Below are 24,409 nucleotides of genomic sequence, written 5' to 3' on the forward strand. Positions count from 1 at the left end.
GTTGCCTTATGCCAAGGAAATCAAGGACATGGACACACGTGGAGTGAGGTTAATTGCGGAGGTTTAATAGGCAAAAGAGAGAGGAGAACAGCTCTCTCTCCTGCGCGTGAGAGAGGCACCCAAGTGGAACTTCTGGCCCATGCACAGGTATTTATAGACAGGCTTGAGGAGGCAATGTCTGATCTACAGAGGGCCCAAAGATTGGTTGGACCAGGTGTGATGTTTACATAGCACGCAGGGAAGGTGGCCACCCCAACCTAATCTTCTTCTTATACAAATGGTGTTTTTGCTTGGCCAGCACCATGTTACTTGCTCTTTACTGTACATGTGGCTAGCAAAGAGAAGGGAAGATGGAGCTGCCATAGTGGACATGCCTAGTCCCAGGTATTCTTTTTCCTATTGGCACAGCTGGCAGCATTCACCCGTGGAAGCTTCTAGCTTGCCTTTCTATGTCTGCAGCTTGATTTTACAGGCTGCTCTTTATTACAAAAGAAATTATTTGGGGGCTGCTTTTCATTAAAAGGAAAACCTTACCGAGGACCTCCTTACCCTCACTATCTGCCTAAATAATTTCTTTTTAACTCCAGTATCAACACATAAGCCAGGCGTGGTGGTGCAAGCCTCTAGTGAAACTAGTTGTCCAGCTTGGCAACAAGGTGAAATCCTATCTCAGAGAGAGAGAGAAGACTGGCAACATAGACCTCATCTCTATAAACAAAAAATTAGCCGTGCGTGGTGGCACATGTCTGTAGTCCCAGCTACTTTGAAGGCTAAGGCGGGAGGATTGCTTGAGCCCAGGTTGCAGTGAGCCATTGATCACTAGCTAGCTAGACAGACAGACAGACAGACAGACAGACAGATATTTTAGACTAAAAAGTTTAAAATAAAATTGAATATGAACAGACTTAATGAGAAGAGCCTAAGGGGCTTTGATGAAATTTCTCTGTGACTTCTCCTCTTCAAAGCCAATTCCATATTTCAAGTTGTAGCTCTCTTGTCTGCTCCCCTGTGAGGCCTCCCAAGCAAGGCCAGTCAATTTCTCCCTCATCAGTGCAACATTTTTAAGACTTTAACATAGCTGATACCCCCAGCTAGTACACTCAGAGCTAAGAACCCAGCAGTATGCCTATAGCCTTAACCACTACACTATTATTAAGAAAAACTATACAAATCTTAGAGATAAGGTATGGAATAGGTGGAGGCATGTCCTGACAAAGGCATGCCAGGGCATTGTTTAATGACCCAATCAGGGATTAATTCCCTAGGCCAACATATTGGTGTTTGAACTTGCTGTTTACTATTTGGTTAGATACCAGACACAATAAAGTTACACATTAATTTGTAGGTTTCAATCTGGTAGACAGGATCACCTCAAAAGTTATGGTTTTATTACTTTGTAGGCATTTGTCAGGTTTGTATATAACCCAGAAATTTTAAGTGCTTGTAAATTCCCGGTTCTTCAGTTGTGCTTGGAACAAAGTTTACCGTGGTATTGGCCCCCTCATTAATGAGTTAAATACTTTTTAAGTGTGTTCATTTTATGAGCCCATGAGAGTCATGTTTTTAACTTTTAAAAAATTATACTTTGACTCAATACTTTTACTTATAATAAAGATTGAAATATTGTAGTTTTGAGTCATTACTTTGATTTTTTTCCAGTAAGAAAAATACATAATTTATATTTTCCTCAAAACCAAAATATTTTAGAAGAGCAGGGAAAGAGTTTAGGCTACAAGGAATTAGTTGTGTGTCCCAACCACTTCCTAAAATCATTAACCAGAAGTTCCCATAAGTCTTCATAAACATTTCTTTAGTGGTTCTCCAAATGGTTATCATTATGCAGCTGCCCTATCCACTACTGCGAGTTCCTAAACAACACAGACTTTGTCCTGATAGACCGAGATGATGCTTGGAAAGTAAGCTCATAAGTGCTGGAAGAAAGAATTTTGAGTGTGTGAAATGCTTTGGCACCTGTAAGGTGTTAAAAAATATTTTTTCTAGTACTCGAGTTCTTCTTCCTTAAATATGTACTTTCTTCTTCCTAGTTTGGAGGAAGAAATAATAAGAATTTTTTTCCCACAATTTTCACATGGGTGGGCTGCCATAAACAGCAAAACAGAATTCCTTCAGACCAGCATGGCATCTTAGTTTCATGTTTCCCGTGTTCCAGGTGGCCGATCAAATACGATTTGTTTTTCCTCTTAATGTTCTGATGTGAGTGTATTGATCTGCAGTGGTTAGACACTTTGCCGCACCTGGGATTTACTTGAATGTTGAGGCTTGGAACTGATTGTGGAGACCTGAATCAGCCTTCCAGCAACTTATTTAAACAGAATTATTACTTCCTATAATTATTTTTTTTCAGCTCTAGGAAACATCCCTGCAAGACTAACTTGGGTTGTAGAGAAATACTTTGGAAGCTTTGTAGTCTCTTAATATACATAGCCATTGCCAAGTGATTAGACAATCAGAAAGAGTCAGTAGACCTTCCCTGTTTTTGTTCTGGGAGGTTAGTATTGCTTCTGTCTTGAAAGCCTGAGGACTACATTTAGGATCAGCATAGGTTTCATTTTTCGAAGACACACTTTTAAATCAAATCATGTTCATGGCTAATCGCGTTTTCAAAAAACATAGAAACAGAAATCTAAAATGAACAAGAAAGAAAAGAAAAAAACCCTTTATAGTGATAAATGAAATGTCACCTACACATGCCTCTTGAACTGATCTTATCAGCGGATGGGGAGCTTCACAGGAAGCTGCCGGTCGCTGCTGCCGTCCACAGAGGGGGAAATCCTGTTTTGAACCAGGGAGCACCAGGACCGCTTGCTGTTGGAAGAAGTAGAATATTTCCCGTCCCCATCTGCTGTTGTTTTCCATTAAAGGGGAAAAAAATTAGAATTACATGAGAAGATACCAAAAGGCACAAAATTTTCCATTATTTTTACATTCTTTTTCTCTTGTCAAGGTAAAGTCTGATTTCAACAGATGAGAAGTCTGAATATACTTTATATATTCGAGTATATAAAGTCTGAATCAAGTCCATCGACAGGAGGGGTTGTGGTGTGGTTTCACTTTTCTATACAACTGTGCTGTGAGGGTTATTGATGAGGAATAAGGATTTATATTTACAAGAATTCATATTATTTTTTAAAAAGCATTATTATAAAGACAAATAATGGGTATTCAAGTGGTGAGATTTCTAATTTTTTCTTGATTTAAATCAGAGTGGCTCCCCAACTTGGTTTATCATCAGATTTGCCTGGGGAGCTTTAAAAATACAGGTGCTTAGCTGGGCACAGGTGGCTCAGATTGGCCTGTAATCCCAGCGCTTTGTGGCAGATGGATCGTCTGAAGCCAGGAGTTCGAGACCAGCCTGGGCAACATGGTAAAACTCTGTCTCTACAACAACAATAAAAAAAAAAAACCCGCAAAACTTAGCTGGGTTTGGTGGCCCATGCCTGTAATCCCAGCTACTTGGGAGGATGAGGCAGGAGAATCACTTGAGCCTGAGAGACGGAGGTTGCAGTGAGCTGAGATCGAGCCACTGCACTCCAGCCTGGTTACACAGTGAAACCCTGTCTCAAAAAAACAAAACAAGACAAAGCAAGACAAAACAAAACGAACCCTTAAACCTATTTTCAACTTAAAATTTGAGTTTAATTAAAAATTTTTTTAAATTAAAAATAGAAATACAGGTGCTCAGGCCCCACCCAGAGAGATTCCGATTCAGGTCTGGGATGGGGCCCAAGAACCTATTTTTAAGAGACTTCTCAAGTGACTCAAATGAACAGCAGGTTTTGAGACACTATGGTTTAAGTTATTAAGGTGGTTCTTTAAAACTACTTTCTCCAGTATTGACAGCAGAGGGGTTCCCATAAGACCTCAAAAGATTTTAAAGTGATTAATCAAATCAGCCACACAGGGTCAGTCTTTCTCTACAGGAGCGTAGCTGACAGTGATTCTTCCTGACAAAGTAGGAACCAAGTTGACAAGACCTGCCAGGTGCTAATGTAGGCTTCCCAGTAAGTGGTAAGAACCACTGGCCCTTTGCCTTTTGCACAGGCAGCTGAGGAATGATTTCTTAGCTGGAGAACACAGGATGGTACATTAGTCTTTTCCACAAATTTTCGCTGCCAGACTTGTGTCAAAATAAGTCCTGGGACCAAATCTAGTTTGAAAAAGGTGCCCATCACACTGATGAGGCTTCAAGCACTGGCCAGAGTGGCTCCCTCAGGAGAGATGGGCACAGGCTCTACTCCTCAGGACCCTTAGAGCTGCCTGTCCAAGGGAGGGTGCCTTCAGTTCAGTTGGCTAGACAAGCTGCGAGTTGCTGATTCATTTGTTAGTGAAACAAGCACCAAATTTCATCTTTAAAATAATTCCTGCAGATGTCGTGTTTTGAGACAGTTCAGTATATACCCATATCTAAATGTTGTAGTTTGCAACAGTTAAATTGAGAGTGATGAGTTCACTTAGAATATGGTCTGCTTTACACCCCCTCTGTTTGCATAATGGCCCTCAGTGAAGTGGGCCTCCCTTTCCATCTGTATGTGATGGTTGTGTGCATGGCCTGGGTTTCTGGCTCACCAACAGTCTCAACGAAAAGGCGTCTACTCCTCACAGCTCTCATAAATGACTTCTGCAGGGAGAGCAAGGGAAACTTCTTTGGCTCATATCTGTGTGGTTAATTTGTCCAAGATCCATGATGCAACTAGTAACTCCAGTTCCCACACACACAAAAACTGAGATGAAACAGCCTCTCGGTCGGCTTAATGCCGTATGAAAGATAAACTTTAGAGTGAGGTAAAATATCTATTAAAAATGCTGGCCAAAATTCAATTAAATGACAAATCTCATTTAAGAAATGTGCACATATTGTCTGCTTTATGGTGTAAACTGCTTTTGGTACAAAACAAATGTGCAAGCAGATGGGCTTAATAACGAAGGAGGGAGTGGGGTTGCTATCAGCCTTTGGGAGGCAGAGCCTGCCTCAGGAGGCGCCTCTGACGTCAGTGTTGCTACATTTAGCATCTCAGGAAAATACGTTTGGGTTTGTTTTTTGGAAGAACATGAAGGGATTTTCCCCATTTCTTCTGTAAATATCTACTAGGCAAGAGATCTGGTAAAATGCCTCAAATAAGACTTTCAAAAGACTGGCAATATTTTGCAAAGGTCATGATCAAAAAGAACAACTTTTGTCTACATTCCTATCACATGTGTCCATTGACCATTTAACTCTCTCCACGTTTAGATACGGTTAATTTCTTGTTTCTTTTACCATAGAGCTTCCAGATGCAGCAGGACTGTCGTCAGAGCCTTTGCAAACCCTGGGAACTGCCAGACTCATTCTTGGTTGTGCTGCTTTTAAAGTCCTACCTCTCTCATTCTGTTTAGACTTCTATAGGTATAAGCTGCTGTCTTCAGCCATGTATGCACAGTGAACACTGATTTGGAATGCTTAGCCATCGTGGTATCAGAAATGAGAGCTGGAATGTCTGAACAGTGTGGGCTGAAAGCAAAACCACCTCCATTTTTCTAGCTGTTCATCTTGAATGTGACCACAGCCTTTCAGCATTCCAGAGAGAGGTGCCTTCTCTTCCCCTCCATCCTCTTTGGGCCATCAAGGATTGGTTAGGAAGGTGCCCCCACCCCTTCCCCTGGTGCCTTTGTAGGGCGACTTGGCTCCCAGCTTGTCCTCTGCCTCCTCCCTGACAGGAGCACGCCCTATGGCTGTCTTCCCAGCCCCTCTGCAGGCACATTCCCAGTGGGTGCTGAGAGCATTTGGCTGAGCTTGCTCCTTTTTTCAGCCTTGGCCTTGGTCTGCGCCCCTGACCGGGCAGGCTGTACAATATGCCCTTAGCTTGTTCATTCTTTCCAGCTCCTGCCGGCTTTGCCCTTGTGGAACTGGCTCTTACCCCGCTCAGCACGGAACCCAAATGCCTGATTTATGTCTGCTGGCTTGAAAAAGAACTTAGCACAGTGAAATTCTAGCATTGGCCTGGTACTTTTGAGTGACATTCAGAGGCATATCGTGGGTGCTCAATAAATGATTGCTGATAGAACAGATAGATGGATGGAGGAATCAAGTGTAATCTCTTCTGGTTTTAAAATGATTTTCTACTTAGATTCTTGGCTTTGAGTCTCCAACATTTCAGATTCTTCGATTTTATGTAGTTAAACACGTAGGCAAACTCTTGACCCACTTTCAGTGCCCTATGGTCAGTTAGCATTTTTGCAGTAGTGCACAGTCTGTCTTCCAGTTTGCTAAAATTTATCTGTTCTTCAAGCCACCTGCAAGCTCAATTAATGTTTGAGTTTTGTTTGAGGGTGGGAAGTTGGATAAACAAAGCAAATTGTAAATCCTGATTCAGCTCTCAGGCACGAGAAGTTTGTAACCATATTTTAAACGGGGTATTTTGATTAATTTTCTGGTTAATAGAGAGTTCAGATTTTAAATATATTTACATCCCCTTCCATTTCAACCCATTCTTACAAATTTTTCTAAAATGTGTTCCTTTACTTAGTGGAAGCAGTTCCCTCCTAAGTGGAGTCTGCTGAACATAGTTTATTCTTTCTGTGACAGCTTGATATTGTTTCTTCCCCACAGTCAACATTATGCACATGAGTTATTTTAAGGTACGGGAGGAAGGGTGTGGGAGTCAGGGAGGAATGTGTTCACTGTGGCTGGCCGTGGGCAGAGAGTAATGTGAGGTAGCAAAGAAGTGGTTGCATGGGGCCAAATGATGCATTAGATGCTGGCTTTGACATTCATTTAATAGGCAGTAGATGTTTCTGAGCAAAGGGAAGAGCTGTGCTTTAAGAAGTGGTGTTAGGGTTGATGGCAGAGGGAGGAGCCTGGAAAGGGCCTCTGACAACAGTCTACAGGCAGATTAGCCCAGGTCGGCATGGGCAGGAGGGAGCTGGGGAACGTTTTGAGATGACAGAGTCGAGGAGACTTGGTGACTGCTTGGTGAGGGGATGAGATAGAGAGGAATCAGAGATGCTGGGGCTGGGGGACTGGGAAGATGATGATGATCAGCAATGAGGAGTTGGGCTGAAGGTGGTTTTGGAAACCATCTGTGTGTACAGAGATGATTGTTCAAGTCCTGCCTCTTCTCTTCACCAGTGTTTGACTTTGGGCTTACTTAATGATTCTCCTGAAGCCTCAGTTTCAACATCTCTAAATAGGGGTAAAAATGTCTTTCATTGGCTTTAGGCCAATGTCTCTCCCATGGAAAGTAACATGCAACAGCTACTGCCAATGCTGCCACCATTGGAACTCGACATAGACCATCCTGGTGAGCAGTGCCCTGTTCCTGGTTTTATTCCAGTTAAAGTAATTTCATTCACAGGCTTGTGGGGCAAATTCAGATTGAGTAACTTGTTTGCTCATTGGGGCATAACATCTGCGAAACTAATGACAATATCCCTCAGGCTCTAACTGGAAAGCTCTGTTGAGGTCAGTCTTCTTCTTCTAAGTGTACCTGTTTGTCTAAGGTCTGGTTGGCCGTAGCTGTTGCTAGGCTGATTCTGTTTTAAGCAAAATTAGAAAGTCGATATGAACTGGTTATACTAGACTGCCTTCTTTAGGAAAAAAAAAAAAAAGCTCTCTCTTGATTCATCTTCATTTTGCTATTTCAAAATCACATAGTTATGATATGAATATGCAACATTGTGTTAAATTTAATAAAAATGCTATAAAAGTGGAGTGTTAATTTATAGATGATTCTCAGATATTGTCTAAGAATAAAGGAGAGAATCTGTGCCTCAAAGGAGAGCTGCATATTGATGAAATCCTTTTCTGCTGTGGAATTGGTGCTCTCTCTAAATAGATGATTTTGGCCTTGGTTTAATTTTTACAAATCTTTATAGAATATTAAGTAATATTTTATAGACTTGAGACGGCTCGGGCTGTGGAACAGTAGATAATCTCTCCATGATCCTGCCCAACGCAGACCTTGGTTCAGTAGGGAGGACCTTGGAGTGCATGGTTTGGGAGCAGAGGCCACCCATGGTAAGGAGAGGGGCCCTAGAAAGCTGACTTGCTCAGCCTTCTTCAGGATTCCAGATGAGTCAAGACAAGCCCTGGCATGGAGATAAGAAAACACTACCTCTGCTGACCTCCTGTGAGATGGCTTCTATTTTGGCCTCTTCCAGGCTCCCTAGGTCCATGTAGAATATATTTAAGAAGGGAGGGGAAAAAAAGAAAAGAAAAAGTGCCTTAGCTAACCCTGAAAAACAGGACAAAAACAGTAAGCAGAGATAGCAGTTGCTGGAAGTTTGGTGCTGCAGACGGCGCAATCTGCCATCCCATTTGTTGATCTCGCATGCCATGCTTCAGTTGGCACCGTGGCTGCCAGGAACCACCCCCTCCTTTTCCATCTGAAGCAGGAAAAGCAGTATTATAACAGTGTTAACTCTTCCTGCCCTACAGCCTAGAGCTTCTTCTTCTGCACTGGAGGCTTAATAATCTCGGCCATGTTAGGACCTACAGAGATGACAGAATCGAAGAATTTTAGAAGAGGAAGGGGCCTGAGGGAATTTTTAGAAAAAGAAAAGCAGCACTTAGTCTTCCCAGATTAGACTGCATGTGACAGTGGGGAGAGGTCATTTGAATTTTGAAGAATGATGACCACTAAGGAAATCTATTTTTTACCAGGATCTGATCTAAATCCTGGCAAATCAACACTGATAGCTGGAGGTGGGACGGGGCTGGAGAAGCCTACTGAGCTGGACTCAGAGAAAAGCAAGACCAGGTAGATGGAGGTGAAACAGCAAGGCCTAGGAAGAAAAAAAACAATTCAGCACCCTTAGAAGATGCCATGACATTTTAGGAGGTAAATTGTTTAGTCCTGGTAACAATTTAGGGTACAAAATGCAAATATTAATTAAATAAGCAATCACTTAAAATCACTCATAATGCCTTTCCTGTCTTGTTTAACGTGCTTTTATGGAAATGGGAGAAGAGAGCCCAATTCCAGGAACATGGTGAAGTCCAAAACTTATTAACATCACTGTTATCAAATGTGCGAGGGAGATGGCAGTTTAGATTGTAAAAGATACTGTGAATAACTTTATTCAGATTAAAGAAATGGAAGTTATCATTTTTAGTGAATTAGTTAATTTGTATATATAAATGCTTAGGACAATGCCTGGCACATCATGAGTACTAATAAGTACTAGGTGTTAGTTGCTGCTGCTACTGTGCTGTTATTGTTATTAATTATTAGGATTTTTAGAACTAGAACTCATATAGTCTTTCAGCAGGAAACATGTATCAGAGTTCACACAAAAATTCTGTTTATAGTCCTCAGCTTAGAAAATATCAGATGAAGTTCTTCTTTAAGATGCTTAATTCTTGGAAATACCCTCTGTCCTGGTTGGAAAACTGATTTTCTGCTTCTCTGTTGGGTCTGATCAGGATGGAGGAGAAGCTACCAACTCAGAGCCCAGGGCAGGGCCTTTGCCACCAGGCATTACTTGAAGTAACCCTCTGTTTTATGTGAAATGGGATTCAAGTATTATAATCAAATTGTGTGTGCTTGTTTTAGACTTAAGGCCCATAAATATCAGCTTCTTTAGGGAACAGTCAGGTAATTAAAGAATGAGAAGATGACCCCTGGCCCAGGAAGGAGATAGTCCCAGATGCTCTCTCAAACTAATCCTCTTCAAACTAAAAACAGGCCGGGCACAGTGGCTCACGCCTGTAATTCCAGCACTTTGAGAGGCCGAGGTGGGTGGATCACTTGAGGTCAGGAGTTTGAGGCCAGCCTAGCCAACATGGTGAAACTGCGTCTCTACTAAAAGTACAAAAATTAGCCAAGTTTGATGGTGCATGCCTGTAATCCCAGCTACTTGGGAGGCTGAGACAGAAGAATCACTTGAACACAGGATGCGGAGGTTGCTGTGAGCTGAGATTGCACCACTACACTCTAGCCTGGGCGACAGAGCAACACTCTGTCTCAAAAACAAAAACAAAAACAAAAAAAACAAACAAACTTAGAACCATTTGACCCAGAAATCCCATTATTGGGTATATACCCAAAGGAATATAAATAAATCATTCTATCATAAAGACACATGCAGGCCAGGCGCGGTGGCTTACGCCTGTAATCCCAGCACTTTGGGAGGCCGAGGCGGGCGGATCACCTGAGGTCAGGAGTTCGAGACCAGCCTCAACATGGAGAAACCCCATCTCTACTAAAAAAAATACAAAATTAGCTGGTCGTGGTGGTGCATGCCTGTAATCCCAGCTACTTGGGAGGCTGAGATAGGAGAATTGCTTGAACCTGGGAGGTGGAGGTTGCGGTGAGCCGAGATCATGCCATTGCACTCCAGCCTGGGCAACAAGAGCGAAACTCCGTCTCAAAAAAAAAAAAAAAAAAAAGACACATGCATACATTTGTTGATTGTAGCACTATTCACAATAGCAAAGGCATGGAATCAACGTAAATGTCTATCAATGGTGGATTGGATAAAGACCATGTAGTACATATACATCATGGAATAGCATGCGGCCATAAAAAAGAATGAGATCATGTCCTTTGCAGAAACATGGATAGAGCAGGAGGCCATTATCCTTAGCAAACTAACGCAAGAACAGAAAACCAAATACCACAAGCTCTCACTTATAAGTGGGAGCTAAATGATGAGAACTCATGGACACAAAGAAGGGGACAACAAACACTGGGGCCTACTTGAGGGTGGAGGGTGGCAGAAGGAAGAGGATCAGGAAAAATAACTATTGGATAGTAAGCTTAGTACCTGGGTGACGAAATAATCTGCATACCAAAGCCCCATGACCCAAGATTACCCATGTAACAAACCTGCTCATGTACCCCTGAGCCTAAAAGGTTAAAAAAAGAGAGAGACTTGTCTTCTGCTGCCTGCCCAACCCCATGCTCCCCTCCACATATCTCTGCATCTCACAGCTTCCAAGGTTGAACTCAGATTCTTTCATAATAACTCTGCTGAACCTGACACTGTTCCCAGAGCATCCTCTTTTCAAAACTCTGGTAAGACTACTAGGCCTGTGCCACTGAGTTTATTGCTATTAGTTAGCATTTTATTGATAGGACATGAAAAGAGTTCACAGCAATGCCCGAATCATTGCTCAGTACAATTTGTGCTTTGCCTGTTGTATCTCATGTGATCTCACAGTAAGAATTTTGTATCCATTTTGCAAACAAGTTAATGGATGTACAGAGAGGCCAAGCATCTGTGTGAGTCCAGCCTGCCTGGCTGTGACCTGGGACTCATAATCCCCTTTCACTTCTCGCTTCTTCCTTTGCCGTTTTAGTCTTTGCCGTTTCCCCACATATGTTAGCCTTGTCTTCTCAGTAGGTGAGAAGCTCTTCATAGCACTGACTTTCAGACTTGGTTATGTGTGTGTATTCCTAGGCCCCTGGCATTAAGAACTTACCTGAGGACTAACATTCTATTTCCCGGGGTGGAGTCAGGAGCAGGGTCTCCTAATTGGACGACCACTATGGTTGGTTGAATGCTGTGAGTTGAAATGTCTCCGAAAATGAACTCTCTCCTGGACCATCTCCAGTTTTTGCTGTAGCATTAGCTGCCGTCCTTCCTTAATGTTTGGCAAATGGTTTCCAGTTGTGCAAGCAGCAGCCTCGCTTCTTCTCTGCCAGTGAGTGTCAGGGAAAACTTTTGGATTTTTTAGCAAGAACAAGCAGGAACAAGTTGGTATTGGCAGAGAAGGCCTAGGTAAATCCAAAAGTTGTACTTTGCCCCCAATCCTCCCCGGTTTCCTGGCTGCATCCGACGCCCCACACGGGGCCCCTGGCGTCGCACCTGGACATGCGCTCCTCGATGCAAACGATGAAAACATGCCCAGCCCTTGGCCCTTTGTCCCCTTTTCTTAAGGCTACTGCTAACTACTGATCTGATCAACAAAGTCACGTTTATGGTCGTCCCTTCTGGTGACATATTTGCATTTTAAAAGGAGATAATTCTTTAACTGTTCTGCAAGAAGGCAAAGGAGGAGAAAAAGTACACGACACCCTGTGTGGGAAGCAGATGTTGGTGTAGAAAGGACACTAGAGTCTGGGTCACCCTGGAATCAAATCCTGACCTTACCCTTCACCAGCCATGTGACCTGGGCAGCTTCTCCAGGCCCTAGTTTCTTGTCTATAAAATGGCATAGTGCCTGGCACTGTATATATAGATATAGATATAATACCATCCAGGCCAGTTGTAGCCCTCCAATGAGTATTCCTTTAAAATCTCCTCCTCCCAGGTCACCTCCATTGACACCCATGGGGAAGGCTGATCTGGACTCATATGTGGACATTGTTGTCAAACTAAAAACACAGTGATTTTTGTATCTTGTTTAGTTTTAAAATGTTCCCAGCTTAGGGTTTGTAAAAACATTTTAAAATTGTGAAATATAGCCTATATACAGAAAAGTGCATAAAACGGGTATGCACAATTTAGCAAGTAATTATAAAGGTGTCACTCATGTAACCACCACCCTGGGCAAGAATTGGTAGGTACTGCCTTAAAGTAGTGTAGCTATGTAACACAGCGCTTCTCCACAGGGGGCAGTTTTGGCTGTCACATCTGGAGAGGTGTTGTCATCTAGTGGGTGGAGGCCAGGTGTGCTGCTCAACGCTCTACAATGCACAGGACACCTCCCCACAACAAAGAATTATCCAGTCCCAAGTGTCAATCCTGCCCAAATTCAAAAACACCATACTTCAGCAGGAGACGAAATTTTAAGGAAAGATTTGGAATTTCAAGAAACCGCTATTGTCAAAACTTAGATTTACATGACTCATTTTTAGTAATGCTGTCCCACTCAACTAATTGTTCTCTGAAGGAGATAAAGAAAGGCGAGCCAGAATTTCAGATGAAGGATCTGAAGGTAATAGACGTTGCTAATCACATCAATCAGTTTGTATTCTTTCATTGCTGCCAAGTGCTTTTAATCTCCTCTGTCACTTTGCACTGATCTTGGGAATCAAATACTGTACAAGTGAGTCGAAGCCAGATGTGTTCCATTTTACTATTAATGCAATTGTGGATAAATTAAATACTATCTTCTTCCCCACGATGTGTTCCAGCCCCCTTTGCACTTTTGACTCTGTCTTTCATTTATTGCAGGATTTAGTCGTCCGTGTTGTTTTTATTCTTGGCAACCTGACGGCAAAAAATAACCAGGCTCGTGAACAATTTTCCAAAGAGAAAGGGAGCATCCAAACTCTGCTGTCATTATTCCAGACGTTCCATCAGCTGGATCTGCATTCCCAGAAGCCGGTGGGCCAACGAGGCGAGCAGCACAGGGCGCAGAGGCCGCCGTCAGAGGCAGAGGACGTGCTCATCAAGCTGACTCGCGTGCTGGCCAACATTGCCATCCACCCGGGCGTGGGCCCGGTGCTAGCCGCCAACCCGGGGATAGTGGGCCTGCTCCTGACCACGCTGGGTGAGAACCGCGGCCCACTGGCTGCAGCAGACACAACCAACTTTCCCGCGGCCCAAAGAGTTCTGTGTCTGGGGTGTGATGAGGATTTTATTAGCACAAGTGGCTCCCTATGAAAAAGTCTTAGCTGTATGAAGGAAATTCCCTCTTCTGTTCAGAACTGTCTTAAAAGTAATCCAGATTTTTAGAAAAGGAAAAGAAAACATAGTAATAGAGATTATTACTAAAACTCACCAAATCGTACACTTTAAAAGGGTGAATTTTATGGTTTGTGAATTACATTGCAATTTTTTAAAATTATACTCAGCAAATGAAGAAAACTTGGCTAAAGTAACCACAAAGAGTTTAAAATCCCAAATCCCAAATATTGTGGGCAATCCACATGATTAAAATTAATTCCTTTTTTTTCCTCTTCAGGTTCTTACATTATTTGTAATTACAGTCCCCAGTCATTCAAGTCCTATTCATTCCCCTTGTATTAGCTCAGATTGCCATAACAAAATACCACAGATTGGGCAACTTTGTCAGAAATTTATTTCTTATGCTTCTGGAGGTGAGAAATTCAAGATCAAGGTGCCAGACTGTTCAGCTCCTGGTGAGGGCTCTTCCTCCTGGCCTGCAGACAGCCACCTACTCACTGTGTGCTCACATGGCTATTCCTTGGTGCAAGCACTTGTGGGGTAGGGGACAGTCTCTCTCTCCCCCTCCTCTTTTTATAAAGTCACCAATCCTATCATATTAGGACCCTACCCTTATGGGCTCTGTAACCTGCTGTATCTCTTCAAAGTCTTATCTCCAAATACAAGCATATTGGGAGTAGAGCTTCAACATATGAATTTTGTTGGGCACACAATTCAGTCCATGGCAACCCCTATACTTTTTAGGTCTGTCATCTCCCACAAGCACTTCTGCCTGCTAGTGTGTAGGAAAATTAACTGCAACCCAAGGTAATCAATCTTGCCACTATTAGGTGGGCCTGGTGGCTCAGGCCTGTAATCCCAGCACTTTGAGAGGCTGAGGTGGGTGGATCACAAGGTCAGGAGTTCAAGACCAGCCTGGCCAACATGGTGAAATCCCTTTCTCTACTAAAATATGAAAATAAGCCAGGCATGGTAGCATTCACCTATAATCCCAGCTACTTGGGAGGCTGAGGCAGGAGAATCGCTTGAACTCAGGAGACGGAGGGCCGCAGTGGGCCGAGATCGTGCCACTGCATTCCAGCCTAGGTGACACAGTGAGACTCTGTCTCCAGAAAAAAAATTAGCTACTACTAACCATACTTGTGAAAAATGTTGTTGTTTTGGAAGGAAGCTTAATGTCTGACACAAATGGTGTGTTGGAGGAGCAATCTGTGAACTCCCTGCCCTCCCTCGCCCCCACTAGTCAACTCAAGAGCCATTTCCTAAGCTCTTTCTGGGTAATCAGTTCTGTGCTATACATTCAGTTTCATTTATTCTGCTCAGGCTGCCATAACAAAATCCCATAAACTGGGGAGCTTCAACAACAGGCATGTATTTTCTCACAGTTCTGGAAGCTGGAAGTCTGAGACCGAGACGCCAGCAGGGTCAGGGTCTGGTGCAGGCTCCCCTTCCTGGCATGTGGTTGATTGCCCTCTCACTGGGTCCTCACGTGCTGAAGAGAGCACACTCTGGGGTCCCTTCTACTTCTTGTAAGGGTACCAGCTCCACCGGATGAGGGCCCCACCCTTCTGACCTCATTTAACCTTTATCACTTCCCCACAGGACCTAGCTCCAAATACAGTCACATTGAAGGGATAGGGCTTTTACATGTGCATTCTGGGGGATACCAACATTCAGTTTAGAACAAGGTTTTAAAAATGGAGGCTGGTATGTGCTTTCAAGGAATTCGGCCTATATGGTGGAGGGACATTGAGTGCACAGACAAGAACCCCAGTTTCTGAGAAGGGCAGAAGCTAGGCGTACACAGCTGAGGGATGGGTGGCAGAGCCCGGCTGTGGGCATGTGAGTGACAAGGCAATGCTTCACTATGGAGCTTTACGGTTGAAAACGCATTTTCATATCTGTTACCTCACAACAATGTCAGGGCACGTTTTTGTTATTTTCATCATTTCACAGATGAGGAAACGGGCTCAGTGAGATATAGTGACTTTCACAGGTCACAAAGTTAGCAAGTGGCAAAGTCACCGGGCCCCTGACCTGTGCTTCCCCGCACTCCACATCACGTGTCACCTGTCTTGAGAAAGGACTCTTCACTTCTGACTGGGATCTGCACCATGACTTACCACTTCCGTGTAAATAACTCAAAAATCTCTGTGTTTAGGCTTGAACTCTTTTCCAAGCTGCTGACTGCACATTAAGCCACGTGGAAGAAAATGCACGTAGCTGTGAGAGAAATTCAGTTTCTGTTCCAACCTCAAAACGTTCAGCATTTGCTCTGTAGCATGCCCATGTCTGCTGAAGCTCTTTCCCCTTCCTGAGATCCACTCACCACACTGAGCAGGGCTTCTCAGCCCAGGACCAGGGATGGGACTGCTGCAGAATCAGCTGTGGGACTCATTAAAATACCCTTTTTGGTTTCTGGCCCCTGCCCAGAAACTGCCTCTATAAAATGCCATTAGAGTATTGAAATCTGCCTTTTAATGCCTCCTTTGCCCCCAGGTGAGTCTTTTGCCCATTAAGTGTTGAGACCCTGTGCTTCAGGCAACCATGTTAGCTTTTCTGGCTCCTCAGGATCTAGCAGAAGCCTGAAACCGACTGGGCGAATTCTCATCTGTTGCAGAATTAATCCCTTTACCTGACTGTGGCTGCCCAGGAAGGGCCTGAGGACCAGACCTCAAACACCTGGACTCGGGGCACATGGCTGTGAACAGCCAAGGAGTAGAGTTATGCATGATTCATTTTCCCACAGTTGTTAATATTCACATATAAAGTGAAAAAACTCCTCATCTTATAAATATTTTATGAGTTTAGAAATTACATTTCTACCTATAAAGGTGGGAGAATTACCTGAGCCCAGGAAGTCAAGGCTGCAGTGAGCCATGATTACACCACTGCACTCTGGCCTGGGCAACAGAGTGAGACCCTGTCTCCAAGAAAAAGTCTGGGCGCAGTGGCTCACACCTATCATCCCAGCACTTTGGGAGGCTGAGGTGGGCAGATCACTTGAGGTCAGGAGTTCAAGACCAGCCTGGCCAACATGGCAAAACCCCATCTCTACTAAAAATACAAACATTAGCCAGGCATGGTGGCACGTGCCTGTAGTCCTAGCTACTCAGGAGGCTGAGGCAGGAGGATCTCTTGAACCCAGGAGGTGGAGGTTGCAGTGAGCCAAGATTGTACTGTTGCACTCCAACATGGACGACAGAGTGAGACTCTCTCTCTAAAGCTCCCTGGCTGCTCCTGATACAGGTGGTCAAGGGCCTCCCTGTGAGAAATGTTTTAGTCTCTGTATTAGAGCCTGGTACCATATGAGGTTGAGCAGAAGTGAAGAAACCCTGCTCTCCTGTGATGGGTCAGGCCTCTTGCCTACTATGCCTTAGGCAGTTGTTTGGGAAAGCAGGTGCTCCCTTCTCTATTCTCTCCTGAAAGACTTTATCTCCAAATAAAAGTTTATAGAAGGGCAAAAGTCACCCCCGATAGGGGGTCACCCCCCTCCACCTTCCCCTTACACAGCTCGACTCCTGGGTGTGTTTCTAAGCCCTGCTAAGGCCTTTCTACACTGGTCTCTGTGGATTTCCTACCTGTTTTGTCTGTGTCAGTGTGGAGTGGTGACCACATTCCAGGAAAGGCCTCCTGCCCCCTCTGACAGGCCTGGCAGCTTAGAGCAACGCAGGGCCAGTGCTGGGCTGTGACTGTGACTATAGAAAGGGCCTGCCCGTGGTTTGGTTGTGCCCACTGAAGTCAGAGTTGCTGCTGTCCTGTTTACCCTCAGAGCTGAGCACTCCTCCCAGCCTGATGGCTCTTGTGGCATGGCCCCCTTCCCTAGTCACGTGGGAAGGGCATCCCTTGGGCTCTTTTCTTCCTACCTCCCTCTAGCCCTGCACCCTTCACAAGGAGTTGCTTGTACCCCAGGACTTGCCTAGAGAGGTCAGCCTCATTGCAGAGGGTCTTTTAAAAATCAATAATGTTTCTAGTAAGAACTGACCCTCTCAGTATGCCACCAGACTCAGAGATTTGCTGACTTAGTGGCAAGTCCAAATTCCAGATTGTCTTATATCCGTGAGTGAATTATAGAGGGTAGGATGGTTGTCATGCTTTTTTGGAAGCAGTCTATTGCCCCAACTAGCTCCAATGGGAACTCAGCAACCCCGAGTCCGTGGCTTCAGCAGCGTTCTGTGGAAAGAGTAGGATAGTAGGGGTCAAATACACCTGGATTTAGATGTGTGCTCTGTGAAGTGAGGTGAGGTATTGAACTTCTCTAAACCTCAGTGTTCTCATCTGACCCCTAAATTCATCTGTGAAGTCCTAACCCCCATGTGATGGTATTTGGAGATGGGGCCTTTGGGAGATAATTAGGTTTAGATAAGGCCATGTGTGGGGACCTCATGCTGGAGTTAGGGCCCTTATAAGAAGAGACACCAGAGCCTGACCATGCAGCCTCCCTGATCTTGGACTTCCAGCCTCCGTAACTGTGAGAAAATCAATTCCTGTTGGTTCAAGCCACCCAGTTTATGGTATTTTATTATGACAGGCCAAGGTGACTGAGACAGATGCACCTTTCGAGAATTAATTATTGTGGGTGTGAATTCTTGTAAGTGCATGTAAAACTTATTAGCTGACTTTTGAGGGTTACATGCATGGTAAAGTGCCTAGTGCTATTTATGATAAATGCTTAGGAGCTGTGAGTACCTACCCTCTAGTTCCAGATACCAGACACCATTCCTGCTGCCCAAACACATGGTCCTTCGGGAGGTCAGACAATAAGAGCTACCCTGCATTTTCTGGACAAGCTAACGAATTCTCCTACCAAGGCAAGAGAAATAAAACAGATCCCCAAACACTGCCCAAGACCTAGTGTCATCAGTCTGGGGCTGGAGGAAACTAGGGCTGTAGGCCCTTTGCCCAAGAGTTAGACATTCACCTGAGCTGCTCCCCATGAGCTGTCATTCTGGATGGCCCATCTGTTCATGTAATAAGCATTTACTTGGCACCCACTATGTGCCATGCACTCATTTAAGCCCTTGAATGCATTTAAACTTTGTAACAACTCTATAATGTAGGTGCAATGATCATGCTTACTTTACAGTCAAGGAAACTGAGGCCCAAGGAGGTGAAATAACTTGAGTAAGGTCACACGGCCAGTGAGTGGAAGCACAGGGTTCTGGCTCCAGAGTCATGGCCAAAGCAAGAGGGAATAATTTGGAGGTCGTGTGTCCCTTCTTTTACCATAACTAGAATATTTCCTTACAGTAGAACCCATATTGATAACCAAAATAATTCAGCTCCTTGTTCCCTTTGTATGTACTTAAACTAAAAAAGAGGAAGTCAGGTCTTTATTTATTCTTTCTTTTTCCAAGTATCCATTAAGTGTCTACCAGGTACTGGGCCTATGCTTGCTGCTCTAGCGGGAGGGGCCACTGGCGGAAGGAACAGTGTATGTCTTCTGCAGCCTACAAATGACTGAGCTTTCTTTTCAACATAGTAATTTATAAAAAGGCTGTTCTCTTTAATGAACAGGAAAAGATGGCCAAAGGGGGCGATACTTAAGTTGGAGAATTTAAGAACAAGCACAGTCCTCTTCCTCAGCTCATAGCCCCCCTGCTTGCTCCCCAAAGAAAAACTTCAGTTTCATACAGGAAATAAAAGGCACTTCCTATTCAGTAATGGGAAGTGGGCAAGTCATGAGCCAAGTTGTGTGCAGGTGCTGAGTGGCCTCCCTCGCAGGCTGGGACTGGGCCTCTGGAGCAGGTGAGACCAGGTGGAGAAGGACTGGGGGCTCTCCCAACAGCAGGAGGGAGGGGAGGCGGTGGCCTGTTCAAGCTGCAGTCACTGGCTCAGTGTTGCCAGGCTCGTGATTCTTTCTCTGATTGCCCAGCTCTTTTTTATTTATTTTTTTATTTTTATTTTTATTTTTGAGATGGGGTCTCCCTCTGTCACCCGGACTGGAGTGCAGTGGTGCAATCTTGGCTCACTGCAACCTCTGCCTCCCGGGTTCAAGCAATTCTTCTGCCTCAGCCTCCCAAGTAGCTGGGATTACAGGCTTGTGCCATCAAGTCTGGCTAATTTTTGTATTTTTAGTGGAGATGGGGTTTCACCATGTTGTCCAGGCTGGTCTCATACTCCTGACCTCAAGTGATCAGCCCGCCTTGGCTTCCCAAAGTCCTGGGATTACAAGCGCTTGACACCACACCCGGCTAATTTTTTGTATTTTTTGTAAAGACAGGGTTTCGCCGTGTTGCCCAGGCCGGTCTGATTGCCCAACTCTTAGATCCAACTGCCTACCCCTCCTCTCCTGGGGGTGCTTCAGAAGCACCTCAGCATATCTTAAGCTGAATTCATGACCTGTCCCTGAACTTGGCCCTCTTCCTGTGCCCTTATTTCAGACAATGTGGTCAACATCTACCCAATTATGTGCACCAGGGGGGACACCCCGGGTGATTCCTCTCCCTCACACCCCCATCCAGTCTCTGCCAAGCACAGTCTCCACTCCGTCACATCTCCGCCATCACCCGTGTCCACGCTATGCTGAGGTCACTGGGACCACTCCCAGCTGCAGCCCTGCCTCTTCTCATCCTCACACTGGCCAGAAACGTCAAGAGATGAGTCTGGAGACTGAGTGGGAGGCAGGGACAAAAACCACTAAGGGCCTTATGTGCTAAGCTAGAGGATCAATTATTCTTGCATCCAGCACTCACTATGTGCCAGGCACTGTTCTAGAAGCTGGGAATGCAGCCATGAATAAAACAGACGCATCCCTAGGCCTCAGGAAGCTGACATTTTAGGGCTGAAAGACAAACATTAAACACATATATAACATCAGGTGGTCATATGTGCTATGGAGAAAATTAAAGCAGGGTAAGAAAAAAAAGAATAGGTGCTATTTTAAATAGGGAGGTTACGGAAAGTATGTCCAACAAGGCGGCATGTAAGCAACTGCTAGGAGGACGTAAGGAGTGAGCCAAGTGACTAACCGGGAGGAGAGTATGTTCCAGAAGAAAGTTCAGCAGTGCACGGGTTCTCAGGCAGGGGCATGCTGGCATATTCCAAGAGGCCAGAAGGCCGGTGTGGTTGGCCTTGGGGGTCTGGGAGTAGGAGGAGCAAATGAGGCCAGAGAGATAAGGCCTGGAGCTGCCAGGTAGGTCTTGTGGACCAGACGACGCAGTCTATTCATGGGTTATGAGGTGGGTGGCATTATCTGACTTGCTTTTAAAGGATAACTGTGTTGAGAATAGATTTAGGGAGGCAAAAGTGGAAGAAGAGAAGCCAGCAAGTGCTGAGAGATGAACTAGTGGGGTGGTAGAGGAGGCCAGAGGTGTCTTCTAGAGTTCGTAGTCACAGATGGATCGTGATCCTGGGGCCGTTCTGTTGGGAGGCGGTGTGGGAAGGAGGGCACAGACTCCAAGGAGGAGCCCCTGGGAGAGCCTGAAGACCCAGAAAACAGGCGGGATTAGAGATGGCTCCGCTCACTGCCGTGTTGGCCCCTTTGCTTTACTTCAGACACAGGTCCCAGATCAGCTGGACTTTTCCAGACCTCCTGGCTGCAAGTATTGAGTTGACAGTGTCCTCTCTGCTCTGGCCAGGAGCGGGCCCTTGCATTTGGGGCATTTCCGTGCAGGAGGAGTTGGGGGAAATCAAGTGGTAAAGGTGCCTCTCCAGGGCCTTTGTAGGGACCCTGCGTGATCGCAGCTGGCTCCTGGCCCTGCTGTTGCTGTAGTTGCAACGTACTTGGTTCTACTCCTGCAGTGGGTCTTTGACTCCCTTATCCTCACTTCATTTCAGAATACAAGTCACTTGATGATTGTGAGGAGCTGGTGATCAATGCTACAGCGACAATCAACAATTTATCTTACTACCAAGTGAAGAATTCCGTAATTCAAGACAAAAAGCTATATATTGCTGAATGTAAGGTTCAGAGTTGGATTTGGATAAATGAGTGCTCATTTGAAGTTTCGATTTTATTAACTAAACACAGAGCAGGAGACATTACTATCTTCTGCCTTCTGGTACAGAAATGTCTTATAGCCTGATGATTCTAAGAAATTAGAATATGGGGAAACTAGAAATGGGAAAAATTAGTTTCTTAGTTCTTGCTAAAGTCCCTTACAGTTTGTATTTTATTATCATTTGAAAATCATCAGTATTAAGTATGATGTTGATTTCCATTAACCTTTAAGTTAAAACTTAAATTCACTGATTTAATTTCTCTGGTCGCCAAATCCAGTGCTCTTAAAGCTTCTTGTCAGTAACAACATGGATGGAATCCTGGAGGCTGTGCGTGTTTTTGGAAATCTCTCCCAGGACCATGATGTCTGCGATTTCATTGTGCAGAACAATGGTGAGTTAATGACACTAGAATTCATAAACATTCACTTTTTGCCAATAATCAGCTGAGTGGTTTTGCAGCTTGAGTCATTACAGTGTTACACTTGTTTCCGTTTTGAGATTTGTAAAGCTCCATGTTTAAGGCTCCTGGCTCAGGATGCCAAGATGGACCTAGGCAGTGTTCCCCTCTGCCTTGTGAATGGCCTTCTGTGCTCCAAGATGGGGTGTGTGTATGTCTAACGGAAACAGTGAATCTTGAGTAATCACTTCTGTCTGGGGGCATATTCTTAAGAAGACATTCTCTTTTATGTACTAGAATGTCTATTACATTTTGCTTATAATAGCAAAAAGTAGAAACAACCTAAATGTTCCTCAACAGAGAAGAGGACAAATTCATTATGGTATATTCATGCAATAAAATGTTCTCTAGCATTTAAAAGCAATAGGAGGATATATGCAGAGGAATGCCATGAATATAAGTTTTAAAACATACAAACTACCTTTTGCTTCTGCATCGGTATTGCTTCTGCACAGGCATTCACGTAGTGATGCTATACAGTAAAAATAGTAATTGGAAATAGTAAACTCCAATTTAAGACAGAGTTCAGGCTGGGTACAGTGGTTCAAGCCTGTAATACGAGCACTTTGGGAGGCTAAGGTGGGAGGATTGCTTGAGGGCACGAGTTTGAGATCAACCTGGGTAACATAGTGAGACCCTGTCTCTACAAAAATTTAAAACTGGCCAGACATGGTGGTGGCACAAGTCCCAGCTACTTGGGAGGCTGAGGCAGGAGGATCACTTGAGCCCAGAAGTTTGAGGCTACAGTGAGCCATGATTGTGTCACTGCCCTCTAGGCTGGGAGACAGAGCGACACCCTATCTCTAAAAAATAAAAAAAATTAAAAAATTAAAAAAGGACAGCATTCACCTTTGGAAGGAAAGGGATATCCAAAGATTATAATTGGACCTATAATGTTATTTATTATCAAATAAGAATTGTTTATATTTATTATGTACAACATATTGTTTGGAATATAATGTTTGTTTTATTTCTTAAACTGAGTGGCAAGTACCCACATGTTTATACCCTTTTTATGTCTCAAATATTTTTGTATGTCTCAAATATTAGTATACTTTGACTCTTTGTATGTCTCAAATATTTCATGTAACAATTTTAAAAACATAACTCTCCATGTTCGTAATGGAAAATTTCAATAATACAGATACAAAAAGCAGCAGCAGCAAACCATGCCCCATCCTCTCACTACCTGCAGATAACTGCACATTTTGCTGAGCACTATTTAGCCTCTTATGAGCACATATGTACGTGATGTTGCCTCTGCCAAGCTCACTGCCCAACCCAGTTAACAGGGCCGGGGCTAGAACAGGGCAGCCCCTCTCAGGTGCACGTACTGTGGGAGGAGGCAGAATGCACACTTTAGTCACTCTTCCCCAACCCTTTGCTCAGCGTCTGCTGAGGGATGAGAAAACAGGACAAACATTTCCCAGTTCCATTTCCTAGGAGTAAGGGAAAATGATTCTCCTGAGGCAGGAGCCTGTCCTGCCTTGAGATATCCCTACACTGGAAGGCCTGCCTTGCCCCAGGTTGGTTTTCAGCAGTCTGAGTCTTACACGTGGCCTTGGGAGACTTCAGGAATGATCCCACCAGGAGCCAACTCCCCTCTCCAGGACTGTGTATTTAAAGACAGTTGCTGCTGGAGGTTTAGGAACACCCTTGAGAATAACTGGAAGTTAGATGAGTGTCACCTGTGCTCCCTCCTTTCCACCAGCTGGGACTGTTTCACTGCCGTGGAGAAGCAGCTGCTGCCTGGGTCAGGTTTTGCAGTATCTGTCGACTGGGGGAGCCGACTCTGGGAGTGGTGGGTATTGGGGAACCCACTGCTGTGTGATGGATAAAGCCTTAGGAAGAATGAGTTAAGTCCCTTAACAGGGGTTCTGGGTTTGCAAGCCACTCCCCGTTTCCCCATACCATCTGTAAAACAAGAGACAGCTGGGAACCCTGAACTTTCACTGGTCTGCATTTGCTCTCTTCCCTCGTAGTCCACAGGTTCATGATGGCGCTGCTGGATGCTCAGCATCAGGATATCTGCTTTTCTGCCTGTGGTGTTCTCCTCAATCTCACTGTGGATAAAGACAAGCGTGTCATCTTGAAAGAAGGAGGTGGCATTAAAAAGTAAGTTTCAAGGCGTAGAGTACTGACTCTGTCAGGATTTGAAGGACATCATTTTCTTGGGAGCTTTGGCCCTTTCATCATTCCTGTGGGGCAAAGGTATTTCAACACTGGGAAGCCCCTAAGCTGAGGCTAAAGAGGGGGTTTAGATTCCACTGGATACTTAAAATAGTGCAGAAGTAGGCCAGGTGTGGTGGCTCACACCTGTAATCCCAGCATTTTGGGAGGCCGAGGTGGGCAGATCACTTGAGGCCAGGAGTTCGAGAGCAGCCTGGCCAGCATGGTGAAACCCTGTCTCTACTAAAAAGACAAAAATTAGCC

General features: G+C 44.5%; 1 protein-coding gene across 15 annotated transcripts in view; it reads left to right on the top strand.

Annotated features, from left to right (window-relative positions):
- Positions 1 to 24,409, top strand: part of ARMC2 (armadillo repeat containing 2) — a 140,689-nt gene that overhangs the window by 91,721 nt on the left and 24,559 nt on the right. For 14 of the 15 annotated variants that reach the window (XM_063707166.1, XM_055390736.2, XM_055390735.2 and 11 more), the window contains 4 exons: positions 13,120 to 13,438; positions 21,355 to 21,477; positions 21,797 to 21,910; positions 23,959 to 24,091. In XM_063707166.1, coding sequence (XP_063563236.1) covers positions 13,120 to 13,438; positions 21,355 to 21,477; positions 21,797 to 21,910; positions 23,959 to 24,091 — 689 coding nt within the window. The remainder of the gene's footprint in view (positions 1 to 13,119; positions 13,439 to 21,354; positions 21,478 to 21,796; positions 21,911 to 23,958; positions 24,092 to 24,409) is intronic. The other variant, XR_008680780.2, reaches the window with a different exon arrangement.

This window comes from Gorilla gorilla, chromosome 5, assembly GCF_029281585.2.
Source record: "Gorilla gorilla gorilla isolate KB3781 chromosome 5, NHGRI_mGorGor1-v2.1_pri, whole genome shotgun sequence".
Lineage (NCBI taxonomy): Eukaryota > Metazoa > Chordata > Mammalia > Primates > Hominidae > Gorilla > Gorilla gorilla.